The sequence below is a fragment of the Antechinus flavipes genome, chromosome 2 (assembly GCF_016432865.1).
Source record: "Antechinus flavipes isolate AdamAnt ecotype Samford, QLD, Australia chromosome 2, AdamAnt_v2, whole genome shotgun sequence".
Taxonomy (NCBI): Eukaryota; Metazoa; Chordata; class Mammalia; order Dasyuromorphia; family Dasyuridae; genus Antechinus; species Antechinus flavipes.
This window is the reverse complement of record NC_067399.1, coordinates 257922544-257947462: the sequence shown is the minus strand read 5'-3', so window position 1 is coordinate 257947462 and position 24919 is coordinate 257922544. Positions and strand designations below refer to the sequence as shown.

The 24919-nt window shown below is 40.8% G+C and overlaps 1 protein-coding gene across 1 annotated transcript in view; it reads left to right on the top strand.

Moving 5' to 3' along the window:
- The window catches only part of CACNA1B (calcium voltage-gated channel subunit alpha1 B), a 252680-nt gene that overhangs the window by 153709 nt on the left and 74052 nt on the right, over positions 1–24919 (top strand). The window contains exons 23-28 of the mRNA XM_051976837.1: positions 2683–2812; positions 3849–3908; positions 5412–5518; positions 18261–18354; positions 20240–20400; positions 24316–24453. Coding sequence (XP_051832797.1) covers positions 2683–2812; positions 3849–3908; positions 5412–5518; positions 18261–18354; positions 20240–20400; positions 24316–24453 — 690 coding nt within the window. The remainder of the gene's footprint in view (positions 1–2682; positions 2813–3848; positions 3909–5411; positions 5519–18260; positions 18355–20239; positions 20401–24315; positions 24454–24919) is intronic.

Below are 24919 nucleotides of genomic sequence, written 5' to 3'. Positions count from 1 at the left end.
ATGTGTTGATAGGGAGAAAATCAGCTCACATGGAGCACAGGGATAGTCAGTCAATAATCATTTATTAAGTGCCTATCAGGTGTAGGCTCAAGGCTAAGTTCTGGGGATATAAAGAGAGGTAAAAGAGTCCCAGCCCTCAAGAAGCTGCCAATCTAATGGGTACATGTAGGGGAAGAGAAGGAGGAAAGTTTGAAAGTGAGGCAGGGACTAGGTAATATAAGGCCTTGAATACAGGCCTTAGACTTGATGCATGTAGTAAGTCTTTAAACAAAGGAGTGACATGACAGAGACTGTGTTTCAAGAAGTCTGAATTAGACAAGAAGGGAGGGACTCAATGACTTGGAAGACAGGCTACCTGAACCCTTCCTATAACAATCATTTGCTTTACCTTTTTTTCCTTTTTTAAAGTAGCTTTTTATTTTTCAAAATATATGCAAAGATAGTTTTCAACATTTACCCTTGCAAAAATTTATATTCCAATTTTTTCTCCTTCTGTCCCCCTCTCTCCCTTCCCCCAGACAGCAAGTAATCCAATATAGGTTACAGTTCTTGTAATGTGCAATTCTTCTAAACATATTTCCATATTTATCATGCTGCACAACAAAAATCAGATCAAAAAGGAAAAAAAATGAGAAAGAAGAAAACATTGCTTTAGCTTTTTAATTTCCTCTGCTCTTTAAATGTAGATGTTTCCCAGGGCTCAGTTCTAGCCTTCTGCTTCTTCTCTCTTAAGAGTCACTCCCTTTTTTCTTTTTATCTGTTTTCACAGACAATTTCAGCTACTAGCCAAACTCCAGAGTTCTTAATTCCTCTCTCCCTCACATCAAATCAGTCACAATGGCCCATTCATTTTCTTCCTTTCTCCTTCCCCTCCCCTATGCTTTCATACCCCACACTGGCACAGTTATCTGAAGACTGTGTGATCTTGGACACACTTGCATCCACAGTCTGTACATACACACCATAACATTCCTTCTATCATATACCATGTCTTTGTTTTGTACCTATTATACAATAAGGGCTGTGCCTTTTTTTAAAACAAATATTTTTCTTGTTTAGTCATGTCCAGCTCTTCATGATCCTGTGGACCATATTGTCCATGAGGTTTTCTTGTCAAAGATAACGTAGTGGTTTGCCATTTCTTTCTCCAGTGGATTAATGCAAACAGATTAAGTGACTAACCTAGAGTCACATAGCTACTAAGAGTCTGAGGCCAGATTTGAACTTTGATTTTCCTGACTTCAGGCCCAGTACTTTATCCATTGGGCCACTCAGCTGTTTCTAAAGGTTGCTTCTTCTTCTTTTTTTTTTTTTTAATTAAAGCTTTTTATTTTCAAAATATATGCATGGACATTTTTTCAATATTATGGTCTGTACACATTGCCACACAGTTATATCTTGAGTCTATATAAACTCATAAGGACATATTATTAGGAAAATTTCAGACTCAGAGCCATGGGGAACCCACCCAAATTCTTGCTGTGATGTGGACAAAGGGTTTTGTCTAGGAAAGTGATATTTTTGTCTATGATGGTACTTTTACACTGTAGGTGATGCTCTTAAAACTATCCTTGCATCTTCTAATTAGCCATTTGGGGGGTCTGTCCTCCAAGACCTTATATGAACCTCACAGAAATCAATTTATGTTTTTATCTACTATCAGCTCTGGAGGCACTGAAATCCTTATTTATCACTTGCTGTGAAAAGTAGCACTTTGATTTTTCCCAGATATTACCTCTTTCAAACTTCACAGGATGTCTATGAATCTAATCGTGCCCCTTCTTTATGTTTCAGAATTGCTTCCACCTTTTCCATTTGCCACCTCTGCCCTCTTTTTTCTTTTCCAAACTGGAGACTGACTCTTTTAGGCTTCAGTCTAGAATATGAGATATCAAAAACTGAAGACAGAATTTGTAGGGTTAAGGTGATGGCACTGACTCTGGAGTGGACATGCTTGACAAATGAAAACAAATTGGAAGCTATGTTTTATTTTCAAAAATAATTTATTGATACCTTTTTATAGCAGTTAAACAGTCTTTTCTGAATATACTTGTTCATGCTCACCTCCAAATTAAATCCTCCTTCTTAACAAAGAAAAATGATTAAGCAAAAATTACCTGTAGTATATGTGACATTTGACATCTGTCATCCCTTTTCTCAAGAAAGAAAGGAATGTTAAATTATCTTTTCTCCAGGACAATTAGTATTAGTTTAGAAGCTTTATTTTAGGGGGAAAACTTTCATGGATCAAATAGGAATTAGGTAGGGAAAAGGGGGAATGAAGAGAAAAGAGGGGAAATAATGGAGGAGGAAGAGGAGGAGGAGAAGGGAAGAGAGAAAGAGAGAGAGGGAGGGAGGGAGGGAGGAAAGAAAGGGGGGAGAAAGAGAAAGAAGGAGATATCATTAGAGGGTAACATTTTTTTCTAGGATCAGTGACTTTGCACCCATTCTAATGTACTCCACCCTCACTCTCCTCTGCTCTGGGTATCTCCTCTCTTCTCCCATGCCAAATTCTCAGACAATCTGGCCATCCAGTTGAGGGGGATGTTTGGTCCCACACAGCCTCTGACAGCCCTAGCCCAGGGTAAAGATACTCCCTGGGATGAATCTGTGGACAAGGTCCCTTCTTCCTTTAGGGAGTGCAGATCTTCCTCTGCCCATTTCTTTGCCTTTATCCTCCAGACTCCGGCGTGCCTGCCACTACATAGTGAATATGCGTTACTTTGAAATGGTCATCCTCGGGGTCATCGCCCTCAGCAGCATTGCTCTGGCTGCTGAGGATCCAGTACAGGCCGACTCGCCCAGGAACAACGTGAGTGGCTGCTGTCTCTGCCCTCCTCTGTTCTCCTTTCCAGCAGGTCTGGGGTACTCCCTGACGAAAATGTAGAAGAAAGAGGAGGATATGTCCCAGCACTGGGGACTGGACAGAGATGGGGTCAGAAAAATGAACCATAGACCTAGAGTTAAAAAAGACCTTTGAGATTTTACAAATGAACAAACTGAGGCCACAAGATTAAATGACTCTGTGAAGGTCACAAGATAGTATGGGGCAGAGCTAAGATTTGAACCTAGTTCCTGAGACTCTAAATTCAGCCTTCTTTCCATCACACTGGAGAGGAAGTGTTTGACCCAAGGTCACACAGTAAGTTAGAAGTCAGAGCAAGTAGTTAATTCATCTTTACTCTGAAACATCACTGTTGTGAGTAGTTGTTCCCAGAAAAAGAATCTACTCACCTTCTGGAAGGGATTCTCAACCAGGTGCTTTCCTCCCTTTTCCAGATTATGTTTTAGGAAGCTCGACTTCCAAACATGAGGTTTCAGAGGCCATAGATTTGAGAAGAGCAACCACAGCAGATGCTTCCACAATACTATAGAGAGTAGTGTCAAACTTAGATAGACATGAGGGCCATCAAAGGTCCCTGTAGATCATGTATTGACATTAAAAACAGCATCAAAAACATTATCTGTATTTTATTTATTTTGTTATTTCCTAGTTATATCTTAATTTGGTTCATGCTATATTCTGTGATGTTTTGGGCCATGTATTTGGTTCCTCTGCTCTGGAGTAACAAAGTGCTTTCTGATCCCTTTGAAGCAGTAGCATTGGGATTGTTTAATCCCATTTTTTTTTTTTTGTGGATGAGGAAGATGAATCTCAGAGAGATTGAGGGAATATGTGATATATATGATAGAGCTAGGACCAGGATCCTCATGTTTTCATCCCAAATCTGGAGCTCTTTTCAATATAACCAGTTGTTTCACCAAGTAATGGAATGGGAGCTGTAGAAATCACCCTCAGTTTTATGTGCTCGGCCTCTGAAAAAGAATCTTCCTTTGTTATGCCTTAGGTTCTCAAGTACATGGATTACATTTTCACTGGGGTCTTCACCTTTGAGATGGTAATCAAGGTAAGATCTAAGATACAGCACCACCTGGATCACACAGCTGCTCCCCGGGGTCTGAACATGATAAACCAAGCATGGGCTTGAGGGTTGGGATCTTTTGCTCATAGGAGACATAGGGGACATAGGTGAATTTCCTTAGTTAATAGAGACTGGACCTCTGAGATCTGGCATTGTGGACATAGTCTAGATGAGCTGAAGACCTTTTAGTCCTGGAACTAGATGGTGTCATGTCCTCTATGTGTTCCAGATTGCCCAATGTAGCCTTGTAATGGTGGGGCTATATCTGTACAGTGTAGCTACTGTGTGTCTGTCTTTTTGGGATCCCTGGTTTGTGTTTATGCATGTATTTATGTGGCCAGGGCACCCCTCAGGGGAGGAGCCACACTTCCTGAGCAGATCCCAGTTTTCAATCCCCCTTTTACCCTTATGTGGGAGAGTCAAATGTGATAGAAGTAGAGATATATAGGGAGCTTTGGTGGTCCTGGGTATAGCGAGTCCTTGGGTTTAACCCACATAGGGTATGAAAAGGGGTGCTTATTGATTGGCCCCTGTAATTTTTATCGAGATCTTGTGGAATGAGAACTCTTAGTATGGAGAGATTAGGCCTGAACTGGGCTAATCTGGATTGGTACCTCAGTAAGGCAGGAGAGTGAGAGAGAGAGGAGAGAGAGAGAGAGAGAGAGAGAGAGAGAGAGAGAGAGAGAGAGAGAGAGAGAGAGAGAGAGAGACAGACTGAGAGAGACAGAGACAGACTGAGAGAGACAGAGACAGAGAGAGAGAGAGAGAGAGGGAGAGTGTAGAGAGACAGACAGAGATAGAGAGAGAGACACACACACACAGAGAAAGAGAGAGAGAGAGAGAAAGAGAGAGAGAGAGAGAGAGGAGAGAGACAGACAGAGACAGACAGACAGAGAAAGGAGAGACAGAGAGAGACAGAGGGAGAGAGAGAGACAGAGACAGAGAGAAAAAGGAGAGAGAGAAAGAGAGAGAGAGAAACAAAGAGAGAGAAAGGAGAGAGACAGAGAGAAAGGAGAGAGACAGAGACAGAGAGACAGAGACAGAGAAAGGAGAGAGAGAAAGAGAGAGACACAGAGAGAGAGACAGAGACAGAGAGACAGAGAGAAAGGGAGAAACTAGGAGAGGAAAGAAGTTCCATGAATGAATGAAAAAACATGAAGTGCTTACTATGTGTCAAGCATAGAGTTAAGTGCTGGAGATACAAGTACAAAAGCAAAGTAAGTCCCTATCTTCAAGGATCTTATACTTTCTAAAAGGAGAGACAATATATAGGACAGCCAAGAGGAATATCTTTATTTGGAAAATTACAGGGGTGGGGAGTGAAACCACAGGAGAGTGTTCTGTTAGACCTTTTCTAGGATAATGACAGCTTTCCTAGGCCCATGCAGGACTTCTGTGTGAAGCTGACCTGGTGGCTTTGTAAGGGCAGGCAGGACTTGCCTCCCACCTCACTCTAATGCTGATAATGTTCATTGTCTTCTCTTGGAGATGATTGACCTGGGGCTGCTGCTTCATCCTGGCTCTTATTTCCGAGACCTGTGGAACATTCTGGACTTCATTGTGGTCAGTGGGGCCCTGGTGGCTTTTGCCTTCTCGTAAGTCACTTTTCTCCCCCTCCCCGGTTCCCCAGGAGTGAAGGGCAAAGGGAGCAGAACGGGGCAGGGAGGCATTGACCCCTGAGCTCTCTGTGGAGGGAGAGGGCAGCAGAGACTTGACATGACAGCCTGGATTTCCAGCCTGAGCCCTGCAGCTCGGGGAGGGAACCCTAGGGCAGTGGGAGACCAGAGTGGTCGTTTCCCCCAGGGTAATAGAGCTCCACTTTGGGAAGTATGCTTGGTGCTGGGGAGAAGAGGGACTGAGACAGATGGAAAGTGGCTTTTTCAGGGTCACACAGTTAAGAAGTGTTTGAGGCTGGACCTCGGCTCTTTTTGACTCCAGACCAGACATTGTGCCATCTAGCTGCCTTTATATTTATAGAAGAGGAAACAGGCTAACAAGGTAGGTTAAGTGATTTATTCAGTGTCACACATGCACAGTAAATGATAGAGTGAAATTTGAACCCAGTTCCTCTGGCTTCAAAGCCACTGGGCTTCCTCAATTATTCTCTTTAGGTGGAAAGACTTTTCTGCTTCATTGCTTTTGCTCTCCCTGTTTCCTAGGCCTAGAGTTCTCCCTCTCCCAGTTTTAATTCTATCCAGTCTGGTGTAGAGGACTGAATTCTGAACTTGCCTTTAGGAAGACCTGTTTTCAAATCCTAGACACTTACTAGTTGTGTAACTCTGAGTTAGTCACTTAATTACTCTCTGCCTCGGTTCCCTCAACTATAAAATAAAGGAGCTGGTGTTGCAGGTCTCTCTGATCCCTTCCAGTTCTAATCCTTTGTTCTATATTCCTGGATCAAGGCATAATTCACATGCTTCCTCCTCCTAAAGTTTTTCCAGATCCCACCCAGTGGAAAATGATTTTTCCCCCTCCTCTACTCCCAGAACATTTTGTATCTCTTTTGTGATACAAATTCTCTTTTGTGGATGTTTTGATACCCTACCTTTTATTGCTATTCTATGAGTAAATCCTATCTTGTTTCTTCCGCTAGATTGTAAGCTTCCTGAGGACAGGACAGGGTGATGTCCTGCATCTCTGGCAGCCTTGCAGGACAGGGCCTTGCACACAGTAGGAATTTCATGAATGTTTATTGAATTGGATGGAATTTAATTGAGTCATCATTCTCATCCTAATGCTTATTTCTATAGTTAGTAGTCAGATCCCAACAAGAAATTCAATCCAGCTTAATTAAACAAAAAATTATGAAGTGCCTACTATATTCAGGGTATTTTGTTCTGTTTTAGGGATACAAAGATGGCAAACAACACAGTGCTTACTCTCAGGAAGTTTACAGTCTTCTAGGGGAAATAGAGACCTAAATAAATATGCTACAAAGCAGAATGGGATAAGGACAAAAGAGAGAGACCAATGGATGTAGAATAATATGTGCCTTTGATGTGTGTATGTTGGGGAAGAAGGAGATTACTTTCAACTGGGGACTTCTGGGAAGACTCAGCTGGGCCTTAATAGAAGAAAAGAATGGAAAGAAATGAACTGGGGGAAGATGAGGAAGGAGAACATATTTCAGGCACACAAAGATGCAAGCAAAATGCAGCAAACAGATAATATTCCAATTTGGCTAAAATGTAGATTCTATGATGGGGGTTAGTGTGAAATGAAACTTGAAAAATGGGTTGAAGTCAAATTATGGAGGTCCTTAAATAGCAGCCCACGGTGGCTGTCTCTGATTTTATGGATAATACGGAGCCAGAGAAGGTTTTGGGGGGGCAGGGAAGTGACATGGCCAAACTGTGCATTAAGAACATTATTCTGGCAGGATGTGTTGCCAGGTGGATTGGAGAGGAGAGTGATTGGAAGCAGGGAAACCAGATAGAAGGCTTTTATATTATAATCCTGGCTAGAAAAGATGAGGGCCTGAATTGAATGGTGGCTATTTGAGATGAAAGGAGAAGATGGATATGGTTGAAGGTATGGAAGTAGAATTGATGGAATTTAGCAACCCAATGGTTTTGGGGGATGAGGGGGAGAGAAGGAAACAGTTAAAGATGGCCCCATCTTTAACTAAGTGACTGGGAAAACGTTGGTGCTATCCACAACAATGAAGGTGGAAGAGGAGTTCAGATTTAGGACGTTCATAGATTTGAAGCTGGAAAGGAACCTCAGAGGAAATCTGTCTCATCCAGACCCCTCATTTTACAGATGAGGATACTGAGGCTCAGAGAGTTTAGGTGATTTTCCAAGACCAAGCATTGGTAATAAAGTCACAGGTTGTATTTGAACCAAAGTCCTCTGACTGTAGTTTTCATCTTGAATTTGAGACACCAAGTGATGTCCAGCAGTTAACTGGAGATGCATGGCAACACAGGATAGAGATTCATAGCAGGAGAGGAACACCCCCATGAGCCACTTAGATGGCTTTTTTGATCTTTCTGGAGGCAAGGGCCCTGCACTGAGCCTAAGTCCTCATCCTGCTGGGAATCAGCCTTCCACTGTCTCTGTTCCCTGCAGTTTGTAAAGTTCAGCAGGATGGAGCCTTAGTCCTTCCCATCTCAGTGATGGCTGGGTCTAAAGCTAGTCAAGGATAAAAACAGCTGTCAAGTAAAAACCTTTGTTGTTCAGAATCTATCATGAAACAAATTTAGTTGTGATCAATTCAGCTATAGGTCATTGGCTGAGGCTTGTTTGGTTTGGAGAAATTTCTACTCTCCTCTAGTTACTGGTGATTAAACTGGCTCCTCTCTGACATCTGTATATATTGTCAGCCTGTCCTGACGCTTCAGGCTGTGTGTGTGTGTTCCCATAGCCACGGATGTTCTCATGCGTGTTCCCTGATATCTGTGTGCTTCGACAAAGTCCTGTCGTTTTGTTGTGTCCAATTCTTTGTGATCCATGTGGGGTTTTTTTGACAGACATACTGGAGTGGCTTCCTTCCCCAGTTCATTTGACAGATGAGAAACTGAGGAAAATGGGGTTAAGTGATTTGCCCAGGATGACACAGTTAATAAGTGTGAGGGCAGATTGGATCTCATGAGATGTATCTTCCAGGCTCTGGGCCTGAGGCTCTTTTCACCATGGAGCCACCCAGCTACCACTAACGGAAGCCCTCAATTCATTTTAATTCAATGAGCATCTGTTAAGCACCTGCTGGGTGCCAGATATTATTCTAATACTGGGGATATCCAGGGGAAGAAATGGAACAGTTCTTGATCTTGATGGGCTGATATTCTATTCAAAATTCTGAATATAAAATACCGAAGACAAAAACTAGAACTGTGATTTCATTGACAGGGGGAGTTCCTTAATGGGAAAACCCTTTCTACCAGTGCTGGTTGCACTTTCTCTGCAATGTATCTGCAGAGTAATAGCAAGTTAATACCTCGCTGAGAAGTGGCTGGGGTCACACAGGCAGTGCATGTTAGAGGGTGAGACTCAAACCCAGATTTTCTGGCTCCAAGGTCTGCTTTCTATCTATACTGCCTATGTAAGAAAAATAAAGCCAAAGTAATTTTAGAGGAAAGGGGGAAGGGAACACTTAAGGGTGGGAAGAATCAGGAAAAGCCTGTGTGGGAGATAGCACTTGAGCTTAGCCTTGAAGGAAACTAGGGATTCCAAAAGGCAGAGAAGTGAGGAGGTAAAGCAGCCCAGGAGTGGGAGATGGCAAGTCACAGATAGGGATGATCCAGTAGGCCCGTTTGACTGATAAATGGAATGTGTAGGGGTAGAGTGTGAAATCAGTCTGGAAAGCTAGGTCAGAGCTGACTGCTCTTCCTTTGAAACTAACACTGGAAAGCTTTTTTGGAGTATTAGTCTGCAGAATAACTTGTGCCATCTGGGACAACCAAACCAAGGATGAAAGCAATGCTTTCTCTGAGGCCTTCCTTAGGGATAAGTTTCTGGTTGCCTCCGTGGAGCACAGTACCCATTTTTTAGCAAATAAAGCAAAAACAGTCTGCAGCAAGATGCTTTTCAACAGTTTCCTAATTTCCTCCTTTTGCATTTTGCCAATTGCACTTCTAAAGGAGTTGTTTTGTTCAGTGTATTTTTCCTCCTCATTTTTTCCAATTTATTTTAGACTTTTTTTCATCAATGTTTTTAGGGAATTTTCTTCAGCTTCTATGCTTCCTTTCCCAGACTATTAACTTCCCCCACCCCAAAAAAACATTCATAATTCTCCTGCTTAGCTCTCATTTCTTTTTCCCATTTTTATTCTGTCTCTCTTTTAAGATCCTTTTTGAGTTCTTCCATAGGAGTCTTTTGAGTTTGAGTCTTGCATTTTGCCATTGCTGTCCTCTTCTGGGTTTGTGTTCTGATCTTCCCTGTCATAGAAAGTAGCTTTCTATGGTCAGTGCTCTTTTCCCCCCCTCATTTTTAAAAGTTGAGCTCTGTACCTAGGACATAGGGGAGATTGTCCCAAGCTTTTTTTTTTTTTCCTTTTTCTTTCTTTCTTTCTTTCTTTTTTTTTTTTTTTTGCAAGGGGACAGGGGTCTCTCGCTGATTTTCCATTATTAGCATTATTATTATTCTATTGTACTGGGGACCTAGAGTGCTACAGGCTAATAATGATGTATATTATAAAACATAAAAATAGGAATTAAAAGTTGGATGAAATAAAAATGAAATCTTATTTTATCTTACAGTTAATAGAAGCCACCAGTGTTTTTGAATAGGGGAATGACATGGTTAGACTAGTACTTATAGGAAAATCACTTTGGTGGCTTGATGGAGAATGGATTGAAGAGGGAAGAGACTTGAGGCTGGGTAATGGAGCAATCAAGAGACTATCATAATAGTCTTAGAGAAAGGTGATGAGAGTCTGAAACAGTTGTAACTGTGTAAGTAGAGATTAGAGGACAGATTTGAGAGATGTTGTGGATGTAGAGAAGTGGGATTTGTCAGTTGATTGGCTATGTGGGTAAAAGGGAATTAGGAATTGAGGATGACAATAAGATTTCCAGCCTTGGTGTCTGGAATGATATTGATACCTTTGATATAACTAGGAAAATTTGGGGAGGAAGGGAAGATAATGCAATGAGATCTGTAAAATAGACCCATGGCTGCTCATCTTGTACAATTCATTTTGTCCCATCGAAAAACAAAAAACAACAACAAACCTGACAAAGTGATGATGGTTGGGGGATGGGTCTTCTTCATTGGCCCCTACCCTGGAATGTAGAGTTTGCTTGCTGTGAGGTATCTGGCACACACATGAAGTGGTCCAAAGGGCGGGATGTGGGGACGTTGGGCTCCTGGGAGAGAGAGGATTTGGCCTGCACAGCTGCTGGTGAAGGTGCCTATGGCTGCAAGAGAAGATGAGCATAGGAGCGATGGGAAATATGGATGAGGGGTGGTGTCGTCATCTTGGACATGGTGATGGTCTGCTGCAGGGAGGGTGGAATGTAACACATACTCCTGCCTTCTAATTGCTTGGTCAGCACCTCTTGGGAGTCAGGGCCTTAGAGACCTGGCAGTTAATCACTTTTCTGCTTATTATTTTGGTGGTATTTGATATGTATTTGGAAAAAAAGGGGTTTTGTGGAAGCAATGCTTTGCCAATTTCCCCAAGTAAGGCTGGGCATTTCTACCTTTGATAGATTTCTGTCTCCTTTGCCCCAGTTGAAGATGCTGGGATGAGGTACAGCTGAATGTGCTGTCTGTTTTGATATTTCCTTTTGAGATTTTGTAAATTGGTTTGGGGGTGGTCTATAAAATATGTGTGTGTGTCTGTAAAATGTGTGTGTGTGTGTGTGTGTGTGTGTGTGTGTGTGTGTCTTGAGTATGAGAGAAAAAGAATTTACATGCACAGATGACTTCACTTGTTAATTTTTCTCTGTCTGTGTCACTGACTCTTCATTCTCTCTTTGTCTTCCTGTTGCTGGACTCTCTGTAGGAGCTTTATGGGGTAATGCGTTCTTGCTGTCTCTGTGCCCTACTAATACTGCCTGTGCACTATTCCACACCCTTAGCAAACCACACCCTAGATAACATGGCTGTAATCCATGTTACACTCATTCCATTGGCTTTGGAATCAATTGAATTCCACTGCTCATCACCTTTAGGCAATCTCCTTCCATCTACTTGTCATCTGTCTAGTAACATCAGCATGCTTCCCAGAACCCATACCTATCTAGCAGTTTCTAACTGTGTTCCCACGTAATATTTTGGTCAGCAGCAGCCCTAAGGGCGGCCTGCGATTCACAGTCCCGTAGTTAGGAGAACCCCTGAAATCATAGCTTTTTGGTAGGAGAATACCAGGATTCAAAGACAGGAAAATCCTGGGATTCACAGTTTTACCGAGAACGGATTCTTAGAGTTCACAGCTTTATAGGCTGGTAGAGTAGTCCCAGCCCAAATAATCTACTTTCCTAAGGATCATCAGTTGTAGTTCCTTGTGGCAGGGGGTATCTGGGGCCTGAACTTTGATATTATCCTTTATCTGTAGAATGTAACATGATTTAGAGCAGTGGTTCTCAAAGTATGGTCTAGAGAATCCTGGGGATCTCTGGAACCCTTTTAGAGGATCTACAAATTCAAAAATAGTTTTTATTTCCAATATGGTAAATGTCTATAAATATAATCCAGATAAACAAAAATTCTTTGGAGAGATCCTCAATAATTTTTAATAGGATAAAGATACTTAAAACAAAAGTTTGAGAACCATTGATTTAGGGGCTCAAGCATTCCTGAGTCAGCAGTTAGTAATAAAAAAAAAGTATAGTTACTTAATTCCAGATACTGACTTAAAGGAGTAGGGCTTGGGAACCTTAACCCACCACACAGATTATAAGGAAAGTGTCTGAATCCCTAATATTCATCCAAGTGACATAGAAATACAAAGAAACTACAAGAATGTTTTCAACATTCATTTTTATATCATTCCAGACACCATGAATCAGGGCTTTTCTCTGTACCTACTTCAGGAGAGAGGGGGAAACAGTTGGCTCTTGAAAGCCTAAGTGCTTACAATCCTGTTCCCCTTAGATAACTTTTGATGTGCCAATACAGTAATTATCAGAATAAGAGACGATAGGATTCCCTAGATTTGAGTATGCCCCAGAATGAGAAGGGAGAAGTTTCAGCACCTTTTTCCTATTTCATTCCCATTTAGACTACACCCAGAATATCCAACTTCTATTGGGAGATGATAATCATAGAATTTCAGAATTGAAAGGGATGTCTGAGATCATCTAATCCAGGAAGTCTTCTTTAAAATTTTTTTAAGCTTTTTATTTTCAAAATATATGTATAGATGGTTTTCAGCATCCAGTCTTGCAAAATTTTGTACTTCAATTTTTTTCTTACTCTTTTCCAATATGTCAAACGTGTGCAATTTTTTCTATACATATTTCCATAATTATGCTGTATAAGAAAAATCATATCAAAAAGGAAAAATGAGAATGAAAACAAAAAGCTGGCAAACAATAACAAAAAAAGTGAAACTACTATGTTGTGATCCACACTCAGTCCCCACAGTTCCCACTCTGGGTGCAGATGGCTCTCTCCATCACAAGTCTATTGGAACTGGCCTGAAACAGCTCACTGTTGAAAAGAACCACATCCATCTGAATTGATCTTCATATAATCTTGTTGTTGCTATGTACAACTTTCTCTTGGTTCTACTTGCTTCATTTGGCATCAGTTCATGTGAGTCTCTTCAGGCCTCTCTAAAATCATCCTCCTGATCATTTCTCTTACAGAACAATAATACTCCAAAACACTCATATACCATAACTTATTCAGCCATTCTCCAACTGATGGACATCCACTCAGTTTCCAATTCTATGCCACTACAAATATTTTTGCAGTGTAATTCAGGAATTTTTAACTTTTTTTGTGTCTTGGTTTCCTTTGGCAGCCTGATGAGATCTAAAGATTCCTTCTCAAAATAATGCTTTTAAATACATTAAATAAGGTATATGGAATTACAAAATAAACCAATCACATTGGAATATGTTACCAAAACATTTTTAAAACAAGTTAATGGACCTCAGATTAAGAAACCCCAACTAGTTCAACTTGTACCTGAAAATAAGTCCTCTTAAAAATGTCCCTAAGAATTGTTCATCTAGCGTCCAATTGAAAACCTTGAGGGAAGACAGATCCACTCCCTCCCAAGGCATATCATTCCACTTTTGGACTTCTCTAAGTCATTATGTTTTCTTTTTAAAAAATTCATCAAGTTTAAATCTTTCAGCTACTTCTGGCCATCTGGGAAAAGTAGAATGTGTCCAATCTTCTTCCACATGACAGCCTTTCAAACACTTCAAAATACTCAACATGTCACCCTCTTCCTCATCCCCACTCCCTGCAAGTTTTCTCTCCCTAAGCTAAACATCCCCAGGTCCTTTACTTCATCCTTTTATGGCATGGTATCCAATTTTCTTCCTATCTTGTTTGTTCTTCTCTGGTTATACACCGGTGACCTTCTTAAAATATGGTGCCCCAAATTGAACACTCCCCAAGTGTGATCTGACTAGATCCCAGGACAATGGGACCATCACCTACCTTAGGCTGGGCTCTATATTTTAAGATAGTATCAGCTACTATAAACTTTTTAAAATAATATTTTATTTTTTCAAATATATGTTTTCAACATTCATTTTTGTAAAACTTTGTTTTAAAATTTTCTCCCTCCCTTACCTTCCCCCTCCCCAAGACAATAAGCAATCTGATATAGGCTAAACATGTGCAATTCTTTTAAACATATTTCCATATTTCTCGATGTTGTACAAGAAAAATCAGACCAAAAAGGAAAAAAAAAAAAACACAAGAAATAAAAAAACCCAACAAACAAAAAGGCAAAAATACTATGATTTGATCTACATTGTCTCCATAGTACTCTCTGTGGATTTGATCCGCATTTTCCATCCCAAATCTTTTGGAATACCTTGAACCACTGCATTGTTGAAAAAAGCCAAGTCTATCACAGTTGATCATCACATAATCTTGTTTTTCCTGTGTACAATGTTTTCCTGGTTCTTCTTACTTTATTCAGCATCAGTTCATGTAGATCTTTCCAGGATTTTCTGAAGTTAGCCTGCTCATCACTTCTTATAGAACCATAATATTCCATTACCTTCGTGTACCATCACTTATTCAGTCATTTCCCAACTAATGGGTATCCAGCCAATTTCCAGTTCCTTACTGTTACAAAAAGAGTTGCTACAAACATTTCTGCATATATATATATATATATATAATATTTATTTTTTCCCTTTGTTATTATCTCTTTGGGAGACAGACTCAATAGTGAGACTGTTGTAACAGAGTATGCACAATTTTATAGCCCTTTGTGCATAATTCCATATTGCTTTCCAGAATGGTTGGATCATTTCACAACTCTATTAACAATGTATTAGTGTTTCAGTTTCCCCATATCATCTCCAATATTTATCATTATTTTTTCCTATCATCTTAGTCAATCTGAGAGGTATGAGGTGGTGCCTCAGTTATCTTAATTTGCATTTCTCTAATTAGTAGTGATTTAGAACATTTTTTCAAGTGCCTAGAAATGGCTTTAATTTCTTCATCTGAAAGTTGTTCATATCCTTTAATCACTTATCAGTTGAGGAATAACTTGATACTATAAACTTTTATTAAGCTCACATGGATGGCTCCCTAAAATATCTGAATCTGTTTTCCATTTTCCATCTTTATGTTTTCCATTTTGTAAAATTGTAAAGTTGATTTTTGAACCCAGTTTTAGGAGTTTTCTCTATCAAATTTATTAAATTTGGCCCATAATGCTAGCCAGCTGAGATTTGGGGGGGATTCTGACTGTTGGTTATTGCTTCTAGCTTCATGACATCTACAGATTTGACAAGTATGCCTTATATGTGTTCAAGCCATTGGAAAAAAATGTTGAACAGTGTAGGGCCAAGGACACGTCCTTGGGGCATTCTGCCAGATAACTACCTCCAAAGTGACATTCAACCATTAATAACAATCACTTGGTCCTGTCATTCAACCTGTCTGAATCGACCTACCTGCACACCCATTTAGCCTACATCTCTCTATCTTATCTACAAGCACAGAATGAGAAATTTTGTCACATGCTTTGCTGAAACCTACATAAAACTATTTTTTCAACATTCCTCCACTCAACTAGTTTAGTTACCTTGTCAAAGAAGAAAATGTTATTAGTTTGGCAGGACCTCTTGTTGATGAAGCATACTTATCCTTATTACCATTCCACAAACTATTCCTTTAATCATATGTTCAATAATTTTGCCAGAATTAAAAAGTCAAGATCACCAGCCTATAGTTTTTGCCTCTCTTTTCTTTTTTAAATTGAACTACTATTTGTCCTTCATTAGTACTGTGGTACCTTTTCCATTCTTCATTATTTTTCACTGAATCACTGACTGTGGCTTAGTAACGATATCTGTCTGTTCTTTCAGTATCCTAGGACGTAATTTTTCTGTGCCTGGTGATTGAACTCATAAAACTAGCAAGCTGTTCTCTTACTGACACCCCATCGATAATGAATTTCACCTCAGTCCTAATGATTTTTATTCCATCTTTCTCAATCCAAAGATCATTCTCCTTGGAAGAGAAAATAGAAGCTAGATAAGCATTAAATAGCCCTGCCTTTGTACTTTTGTCTGCTGCCATTGTCCTATTTACCATGAAGCAGCAGTCTTATCCTGGGTTTGATCTTCCTCCCCTTGAATATTATCTTCTGTGAAATGCTGGTTCTTTTTATTGATATTCTTCAGGAAGAATTCCACAGGAGTTTAGGTTCACTGAATATCTCTTATCTTATTTCAAAACTAGTAGGGGACTTTTTTCCCCCTTCTTAGCATTCATTAGAGATTCTTCTTTCCCCTTGAGTTTCCTGAAAGTAGACAGGAGACCCATGCAGACACAAAGGCCTTCCCTTGGGCAGGTCTGAGGACTCAATTTGGACCATGATCTCTTTGTGATTCTTTTGGTGCTTCCAGACAGACTTTCTTGACATTTGTACCTTGTAGTACTGGGTCTATGTTAGAAGTAGACGTTAGTTGTTTCCATACCCAATCAGATTCTTAATCTTTTTTCTTGGCCATGTGAACTTGGGGTTTCATGTGTTCTTCAGAACACATTTGTGATGGCATTCTGGAATAGCCAGAATCACAAAGCCTAGTAAGGTCTATTCCTTGCTTAACTAATAATAACAATCTTAATATACTAATTTAGAGTTTTTAAATCACTTTGTCAATATGATCTCATTCTATCCTCCTATCTTTTAAACATATTTCTATATATGTCATGTTGTACAAGAAAAATCAGACCAAAAGGAAAAAAAAACACAAGAAAGAAGAAAAAAAAAAAAACAACAACACAGACACAGATGAAAGTCAGAGGCAGGATTTGAACTCAGTTTTTCCTAGCTCCAAGGCCAATATTTTACCCACTGCATTCACCCAGCTGCCTCTACCTAGTTAGAGGCTAAAGTCAGGGCCTAAAGAAGATAGGGCTTGGAACCTAGTCTTGGGAGTCTGTACTACAATTGGAAAGCATTGGTGAAACTAAAAAGAGAATTTTAACTCATCAGCTGCATCAGGAACCCATTCTGCCTCATGAGACTCCTTGGGAACCTACAGACCCAGTTACTTTTACTCTCCCCTCCAAAGAGGTGGGTCTTTAACAGGTTCATCAGCCCTAAGAGCTAGTGTGGACAAGATTCTGTCCCTCCTCTTCTTCTCCTCCTCGTTTCCTCTAAATTCTTCCCTTTCCCTTCCTTTTGCTTCGCTACTTCCATTTCTTCTTCCCTTTCTTTCATGTCCCTTTCCCTTCCTTCTCCATCTCTCTTTTCCTTCTATTCCTCTTCACTTTCTCCTCTTCCTTTTCAACATTCCCCATTCCCCTTCCGTCTCTCTTCTGTTTCCATTTCTATGCTTCCCTCTATTCCTTATAGTATAAGTAAAGCATTGTGGGAGGTCTTGGGACTGTTTCCCATAGATCCAAGATGCTAAACCTCACAGTCCTTGGGGAGGGAACCCAACAACTTTCATTTTTTATTGGTTCTGACGTCATCTGCACTTAGTATTGAGCTCCTGTGTGTGGTCTGTAACTGTTTCCCCTCATACACTCCCAACCAGGACAACATCTGCATGCACTGAATGGGAAATGCAATTTCAGCCATGTAACAGTTTCCTTGTTACATGGCTTAGCATGGCTGATCATAGGAAGTTGATCAGGTTGAGAAGCTGTTCCTCTTCCATGAAGATGGAAACCTTATTCTGCCTAAACCAAAGTTTGCTGCTTCTTTCTCCCCATGAGGTTCTGAGCTGATTATTTCCTCCCTCTTGTTACAGAAGGGGATATATGGCTATCAATCTGTACTTTAGAGCTATGTTTCCTTCTTGGTGAAGGAGATCTCCAATCTGGATTGTCCTTGAGGAGGAATTTCTTTGCCCTTCTCCTGCTCCTTCTCCTCATTCTTTTCCTCCCCCAGATATGAAGCTTGCTCTTCTCTGTGTAACCAGACTCTTCCTTACACCTGCCTTCATGTGTTTGTGAGAAATTTCCAGGAAAGAGAAGAGATGCTGGTGTGTCCACGGACTGCAGTATAGGGACGAAGTTTGGGCAGTTAATGTTTCTGTGGCTGAAATTGAGCCTTTCAGTCTTGCATAGCAGTGGGCTGGGGACTTTGGTGTACAGAATGAATTCTGCCCAAAGCCTGCAGTGGTGCACGTGGGTACAATGGGGTGGAGAGGGGGGTTCTTGAGAGCCAAACACAAGCCAAATTCTTCCCTCCCTGTTTTCTTTTCTCTGTGGCTTTTCCCTTTCTAGAGGAAAAGGGAAAGACATCAGCACAATCAAGTCACTGCGAGTACTCCGAGTCCTGAGACCTCTGAAGACCATCAAACGTTTGCCAAAACTAAAGGTTGGCTCCTGAAGGAATTAGGGCCCTAAAGGGATGGATCTTGGATTGGGGGACTAATTGCTTTGGTCTCTTGTTTTATACCTAAATTGAAAGAAGGGAGGGAGAGGTTTTGATCTTTGAAGTAAAGGGGAAGGGGAAAGTTGGATTTATTTTGATCACCTCAAGAGAGAAAGGGATGGCCCAGAAGATCTAGAAAGGGGAAGATGAGTCTTTCCACAGGAGGGACTTTGTCCAACATATTTAGTAAAATTGAATCCTTTGAGTTACTAACTTCAAATCTTCTCTGAACATTTCACAAACACATGTCTTCAATGTCCTTCAACACAGTCCAGGGAGCACAGAGCATCAGTGAGTAGCTAAAGGAAGGTGGAGGAGCCAGTCCTTCCTCTTTCACCTCAAGGCCTGCACCCATGGGTCTAGTTGGAAAGCTTTCTGTCTCAGAATAAGTAGGGAGTCAGGAGTCCCAAAGAGGCCTGCTTCTTGGTTAGATCTTGGCAAATAAGAAGCTCTGTCCCATCCTAGTCCTGCTTCTTGCTAATGCCCAACTAGGCCCAATAAAGAAATAGATAGGTGCTGTTAAGAGTCATCAGGCACTACGTTTTTTGGCTAGAGTTAGACAAACTATTTTCAGGATCTTTTGGAATTCTGACCTCTTGTGATGATAATTTTCATTATATATAGTTTGAAGTTTTACAAAATACTCTCTTTGCAACAACTCCGTGAGGGTAGGTAATGCAAGTATTATTCCCATTTTACAGATCAGGACATTGAGACCCAGAGACATGAAATGACTTTACTAGGATGACACAGTAGCAATTATTAGAGTTAGGCTTTGAACTCAGGTTTTCTGAGGTCCAGTGCTCTTTGCATACCAGGTCTTCTCTATATTAGGTTGTAGGGAATAGGTCATCTATATCCTATAGTATATATCCTCTCTATACTCTTGATAGGCTGAGTTTACAGAAATTTCTTCCTCAACATTGTGCCCACCATTTGGGGTGATTGTATCAGGTGACCTCTGAGTCCCTGAGGAGGATTTAGCCTATGGAAACCCTTTGCCCAAGAGCCTTGAGTAGGAGATACTGCTTGGCAAGCTGCAAAGGCCTTGATTTGGCCAGAAGATAGACTTACTGGAGAAATGCAGGTGCCCCTGCAGAGGACTAAAGAATGAGAGTTAAAAGGGACTTTAGGCATCGTCTAGTACAACACTCTCACTGAACAGATGAGGCAGCCAAGGCCCAGGACAGTGAAATGGTTTCCCCGGATCACATGGATAGTCAGTGACAAAAGTAGGATTTTTTGGCTTCAGTTTTTTTTCTTCCATACTATTACCTCTCTCTGTGAGGCGGTCACCGCACTTCTCATTGTGACCAGCCAGTAGGTGGTCAAGGTGGAAAAGGTCTTGAATTCAAACCTAGTCTGGTGGAAACAAGACGTGGGTCTTGCCCTCTAGAAACTCCCAGTTTAAGAAGTTTCTGATTTCTTTCCAGTCCCAGAGTAACAGGGAGGTGAGAGCACCCTGAGCTCAACCTCATTTTGTTAGCAGCTGGCAAGCCTGAGGCATCCTTCTCTTCCTCTGACCCATAAACACCCAAAGTGAACAAGACCCCCACCTTAGTGGTAGCTTTGATTTTAATTTTTCTCTTTATCTTCCTCTTTGTCTTCCCACATTTACCCTCATTTATCCACAATTCTTTCTATAGGCTGAGCTTGGCCTCTGCCCATACAAGCCCTTCTTCATCACTGTTACAGATGTGCTCATTTGCCCCATTCCCAACTCCCACATTCACCCTTCCAGAGACCCTGCTCAGCCCCCTCCCATGCCCCCTGCCCAGCCCCCTCCCATGCCCCCTGCTCTGCCTCTCTCATGCTTTTCTCTCCACAGGCTGTGTTTGACTGTGTGGTAAATTCCCTGAAGAATGTCCTCAATATCCTCATTGTCTACATGCTCTTCATGTTCATCTTTGCCGTCATTGCTGTGCAGCTCTTCAAAGGAAAATTCTTCTATTGCACAGATGAATCCAAAGAGCTGCAGAGGGATTGCAGGTAAACTGAGTCACAGCCAGGGCTGTCAATACATTAAGTCTTCCATAGATCAAAGATTTCCACGAGCCACCAACCCAAGGATCTCGAGGGCACAGTTTCTTTGACATGAGCTCTAAAGGGCAGCCAGGGATTGGCAGATGTGGTTTTAAGTTTTGGATTTAGTCTAATCTATATGGAGGAAACCTCTCGGTCTGAGGCATTAGTTGCCTTAGTTAAGGCATTGTTGTTGTTCAGTCAGTTCAGGTGTGTCCAACTCTTCATAATTCAGTGGACCTCTGTCCGTGGGGTTCTCTTGACAAAGATACTGGAGTGGTTTGCCATTTCCTTCTCCGTGGCAAACAGGGCAAGTCATTTGTCCAGACTCACACAGCTAGGAAGTTTCTGAGACTGGCTTGGAACTCACTTCTTCCTGTTCCCAAGCCCAACACTCTGTCCACTGTACCACTTGCTGCTCCATAGATAAGACAGTAAATGCTTAACAACCAGTAATCTCCCAACATAGCAACACTACCTAGCAACAACTCATATCTCTCTACTTCTTTAAGATTTACAATGTACTTTGTGCCAGAATTCCTCATGTCGCGGTGGTCCTGGGAGACTCATCATCATCATCATCAGACTTAACATTTATTATTTACCTCTTTGCAAATGCTTTACATATATTATCTCATCATCCCAACTTCTATGGGAACTCTGCGAGATAGGAGCTATAATTATTACCATTTTACAGTTGAAGAAAATGAGGCAAATGGAAGTTAAATGGTTTGCCCAGGATCGCACGAAAAGCAAGTATCTAAGGCAGACTTTAAACTCAGTTCTGCCTGAATTCAAGCCTAGTGTTTTATCCGTTATACCACTTAGCAGCCTAGGAAGTAATGGAAGTCTCACTGTCCTTATTTTATAGATGAAGCTGACACTTAAAGGAATCAAGTCCACCCCTGACAGAGCTGGTTCAGCTTCTTCCCACCTCATATAACCTTTCTCAAAGATCATTAACTAGATCAACACTTCTTAGTAACCAAACATAGTAACATTGCTTAGCAATAATCAGTAGCCAAACATGGCAACATTACATAGTAACAGGCACTAAAATGTACTCCTGTAAGGCCATTTGGCCTATTGATTTAGTAGAAATGGGGGAAGGTGGAGATGGGGGGCCAGGGTGAAAATCTACCCAGAGGAAATCAGCAAGTGTGTAAATCTGGAGAGAAGATAAAATAAAAAGGCCTATTGAGGCCCATCCAAGAAAGCTTGTCTTCTCATGATGACGCTAATCCTGAAATATATTCTTACTTTTTTCCCTGAAGATTTTTGTCCTTTCTGGGGCAATTGAGCCCACACTGCTCAGTGAGTAAAGCCAAGTAACCAGAACCACTTCTATGACTATGGTATGGATGTGACTGTGAGAGAAAGAGAGAAAGAGACAGAGAGAGAAAGAAGAAGGAGAAGGAGGAGGAGGAGAAGGAAGAAGAGAAGGAGGAAGAGGACAAGGAAGAGGAGGAGGAGGAAGAGGAAGTGAGGGAGGGAGGGAGACAGAGACAGAGAGAACGAGAACCAGAAAGATAGAGGGAGAACTAGAGACAAACAGAGAGAGAACCAAAGAGACAGAGACAGAGAGAGAGACAAAGACAGAAACAAAGAGACAAAGATATGAACAGAAAAAGAAATGAGAGAAAGACACACATATAAAGAAACTGAGGAGGGGGGAGAGAGAGACAGAGACTGACAGAGATAGAAAATTGATCATCAAATGAGACAGAAAAACAGAGAGGGGGAAGAAAGAGACAGACAAAGAGACAGAGGCAGAGAAAAAGAGAAACAGAGAAGAGGATGAAAAGGGGGAGAAGGAGGAAGAAGAAGAAAAATAAGAATCAAAAGAAGAAGAAGAAGAAGAAGAAAAGAAGAAGAAAAGAAGAAGAAGAAAGAAGAAGAAGAAGAAGAAAGAAGAAGAAGAAAAAGAGAAGAAGAAGAAGAAGAAAAAAAGAAGAAGAAGAAGAAGAAGAAAAGAAGAAGAAAAGAAGAAGAAGAAGAAAAGAAGAAGAAGAGAAGAAGAAGAAGAAGAAGGAGAGGGAGAGATTTTTGGCTTTTTGATAATAGGTTACATTTTGTTTCTGGGTAAAAAAAATACTTTTGTGTTCAATCAACAAAGAATGAAATACTGACAGCTACATTCTGAGGTTGATAAAAAATCTAGATTTTACATACATACACACATATATACATGCATATACATAGTCCTTATATTCATGATGCTTATATCTTAGTAGGAGAGAAAGCAAAAATATAGACATCCTGAAGTGCTTTCAATTTTTTCCTTCACTTAAGAAAGAGGTATAGGAGGCATTGAATAAGTAACTTTTTTTTCTTTGTAAATATATCCTAGAAAACTTGTCTTGGGAGATAGTTTAGAGGCAAGAAAGAGATGGGAATATCAAAATAGGTGCTAGAAAAGGACACCCCAAGTCTGTGGTAGTGGTAGAAAAAGGAGACAGGTGATTAGATACGTTGGGTGCAGGTTAGAAAATAGTGCAAGGTAAAAACCACAGGACCAAGGGCAGAGGTCCCCAGTTTGAAGTTGCTGGAACAATTCAAGAAACTAAATCATCTAGACCTACTAGCTGGGCCTAAATCCTTTACAATGACCATTTATTTGTATAGGAACATTATTTCAAAAAGTTTGATGTTTTTGCTCCCTGCTCTCTTTAGATAATATAAATCCTTTCCTTTTTTTTTTTTTTAACTAAAGATTTTCAGACAGAAGAATAGTTCATGAAGTCACATTGAGCATAAGCTATATGGTTATTGAGGAAGGGGTGGAAGATCAACTCCCTTTAGGGGAGATCTCTATGACTTTCTTGGTCTTATTGCTCTAAATGGAGATGGGCAACTGGTTGGCTAACATTACAGTCAAGAGATTGGACCAAAATTCTAGGGCTTTAGAATCAGCATTTTGTAGGAGAAAAATCAACACAATTCAAAGGATCTTAGATTTAGGGCTGGAAGGGATTTTAGAGACCATGTTGTTAAATCCCTTTGTTTTACAAATGAGGAAACTGAGTCTCAGAGTGACTTGCCCAAGATCATATAGATAGAGGCGGGTTTTGAACTCAGGTCCCTTGAATTCAGAGCAAGTTCTCTTTCCACTAGACTATATTACTTTTCTTCCACTCCCCCCCACCCCACCCCAGAATTTTTTTCTGGCTATACATATGCATTGATTTTTTTAAATACACATCTCTTTATGAATCATGTTGGGAGAGAAAAATCAGAACAAAAGGGAAAAACCACAAGAAAAAAAGCAGAAGAAAAAGAAAAAAAGTAAACATAGCATAAGTTGACTTACGTTCAGTCGCCATAGTTCTTTCTTTGGATGCAGATAGTTTTCTATCCAAAGTTTACTGGGATTTCCTTAGAACACTGAATAGCTGAGAAGAACCAAGTTTTTCATAGTTGATCACCACACAATCTTGCTGTTACTGTGTATAATGTTTTCTGATTACTTTTCTAATATTGCTATTTGTCCTTCCCTTTCAAAGAGAACCATGGCATCAGGGAGATGATGCCATGACATGCAAGTGAAATGACTTTAAATGAGGGAGGGATGTGCAAAGTTAGTCATCTGACTTCTTTTTCCTTCAGAGCTATCTGGGTCCAGTGGCCAGATGTAGATCAGAACATAGAGAGTTTTTAAATAAGTGCCATCCATGTGTCAAGAACACTACCTCAGAGAACTGAGAATTCCACCAAACTCAAGGGATTGAATGTGTACAAGAAGGCAGGGATGCTAATGAGTTCTTAGGAAAGGGACGATGTCTCTTCCTTCTCTCCCTCTCTCTGATACATGCCTCCTGTAGGGAAAGAACGTATCCCCAACATTACTTCTCTTCCTAATTTTCCCTGTGCTCTCATTTTTAGGGGTCAGTATTTGGATTATGAAAAGGACGAAGTGGAGGCTCAACCCAGACAATGGAAGAAATACGACTTTCACTATGACAATGTGCTTTGGGCTTTGCTGACTCTTTTCACAGTGTCTACGGGAGAAGGGTGGCCAACGTGAGTTGTCATCAGGTTCTAGGTGGCTGGGGGAGGAGGTAGATGGATGGATAATCCTTTAGGACTCTGGAGAACACAACAAGGACATTTTTAGGGAGAAAGCTGGATAAGCTGCTCTCGGGAGGATCCTTTCTAAGGGTATCATACAACCATAAACTTAGAATTAGAAGGGTCTTGAGAAGCTCAACCCTCATTTCACAAATGAGAAAATTGAGGCACAAAGAGTTTAAGTGATGTGCCAAAAGTCACCCAGCTGCTAAGTGTCTAAGGTGAGATTTGAACTCAGATCTGTCTGTCTGTCTGTCTGAGTCTCTCTCTCTCTCTCTCTCTCTCTCTCTCTCTCTCTCTCTCTCTCTCCCTCTCTCTGTCTCTGTCTCTGTCTCTCTCTCTCTCTCTTTCTCTTTCTGTGTGTGTGTGTGTGTGTGTGTGTCTCTCTCTGTCTCTCTGTCTCTTTCTCTCTCTCTTT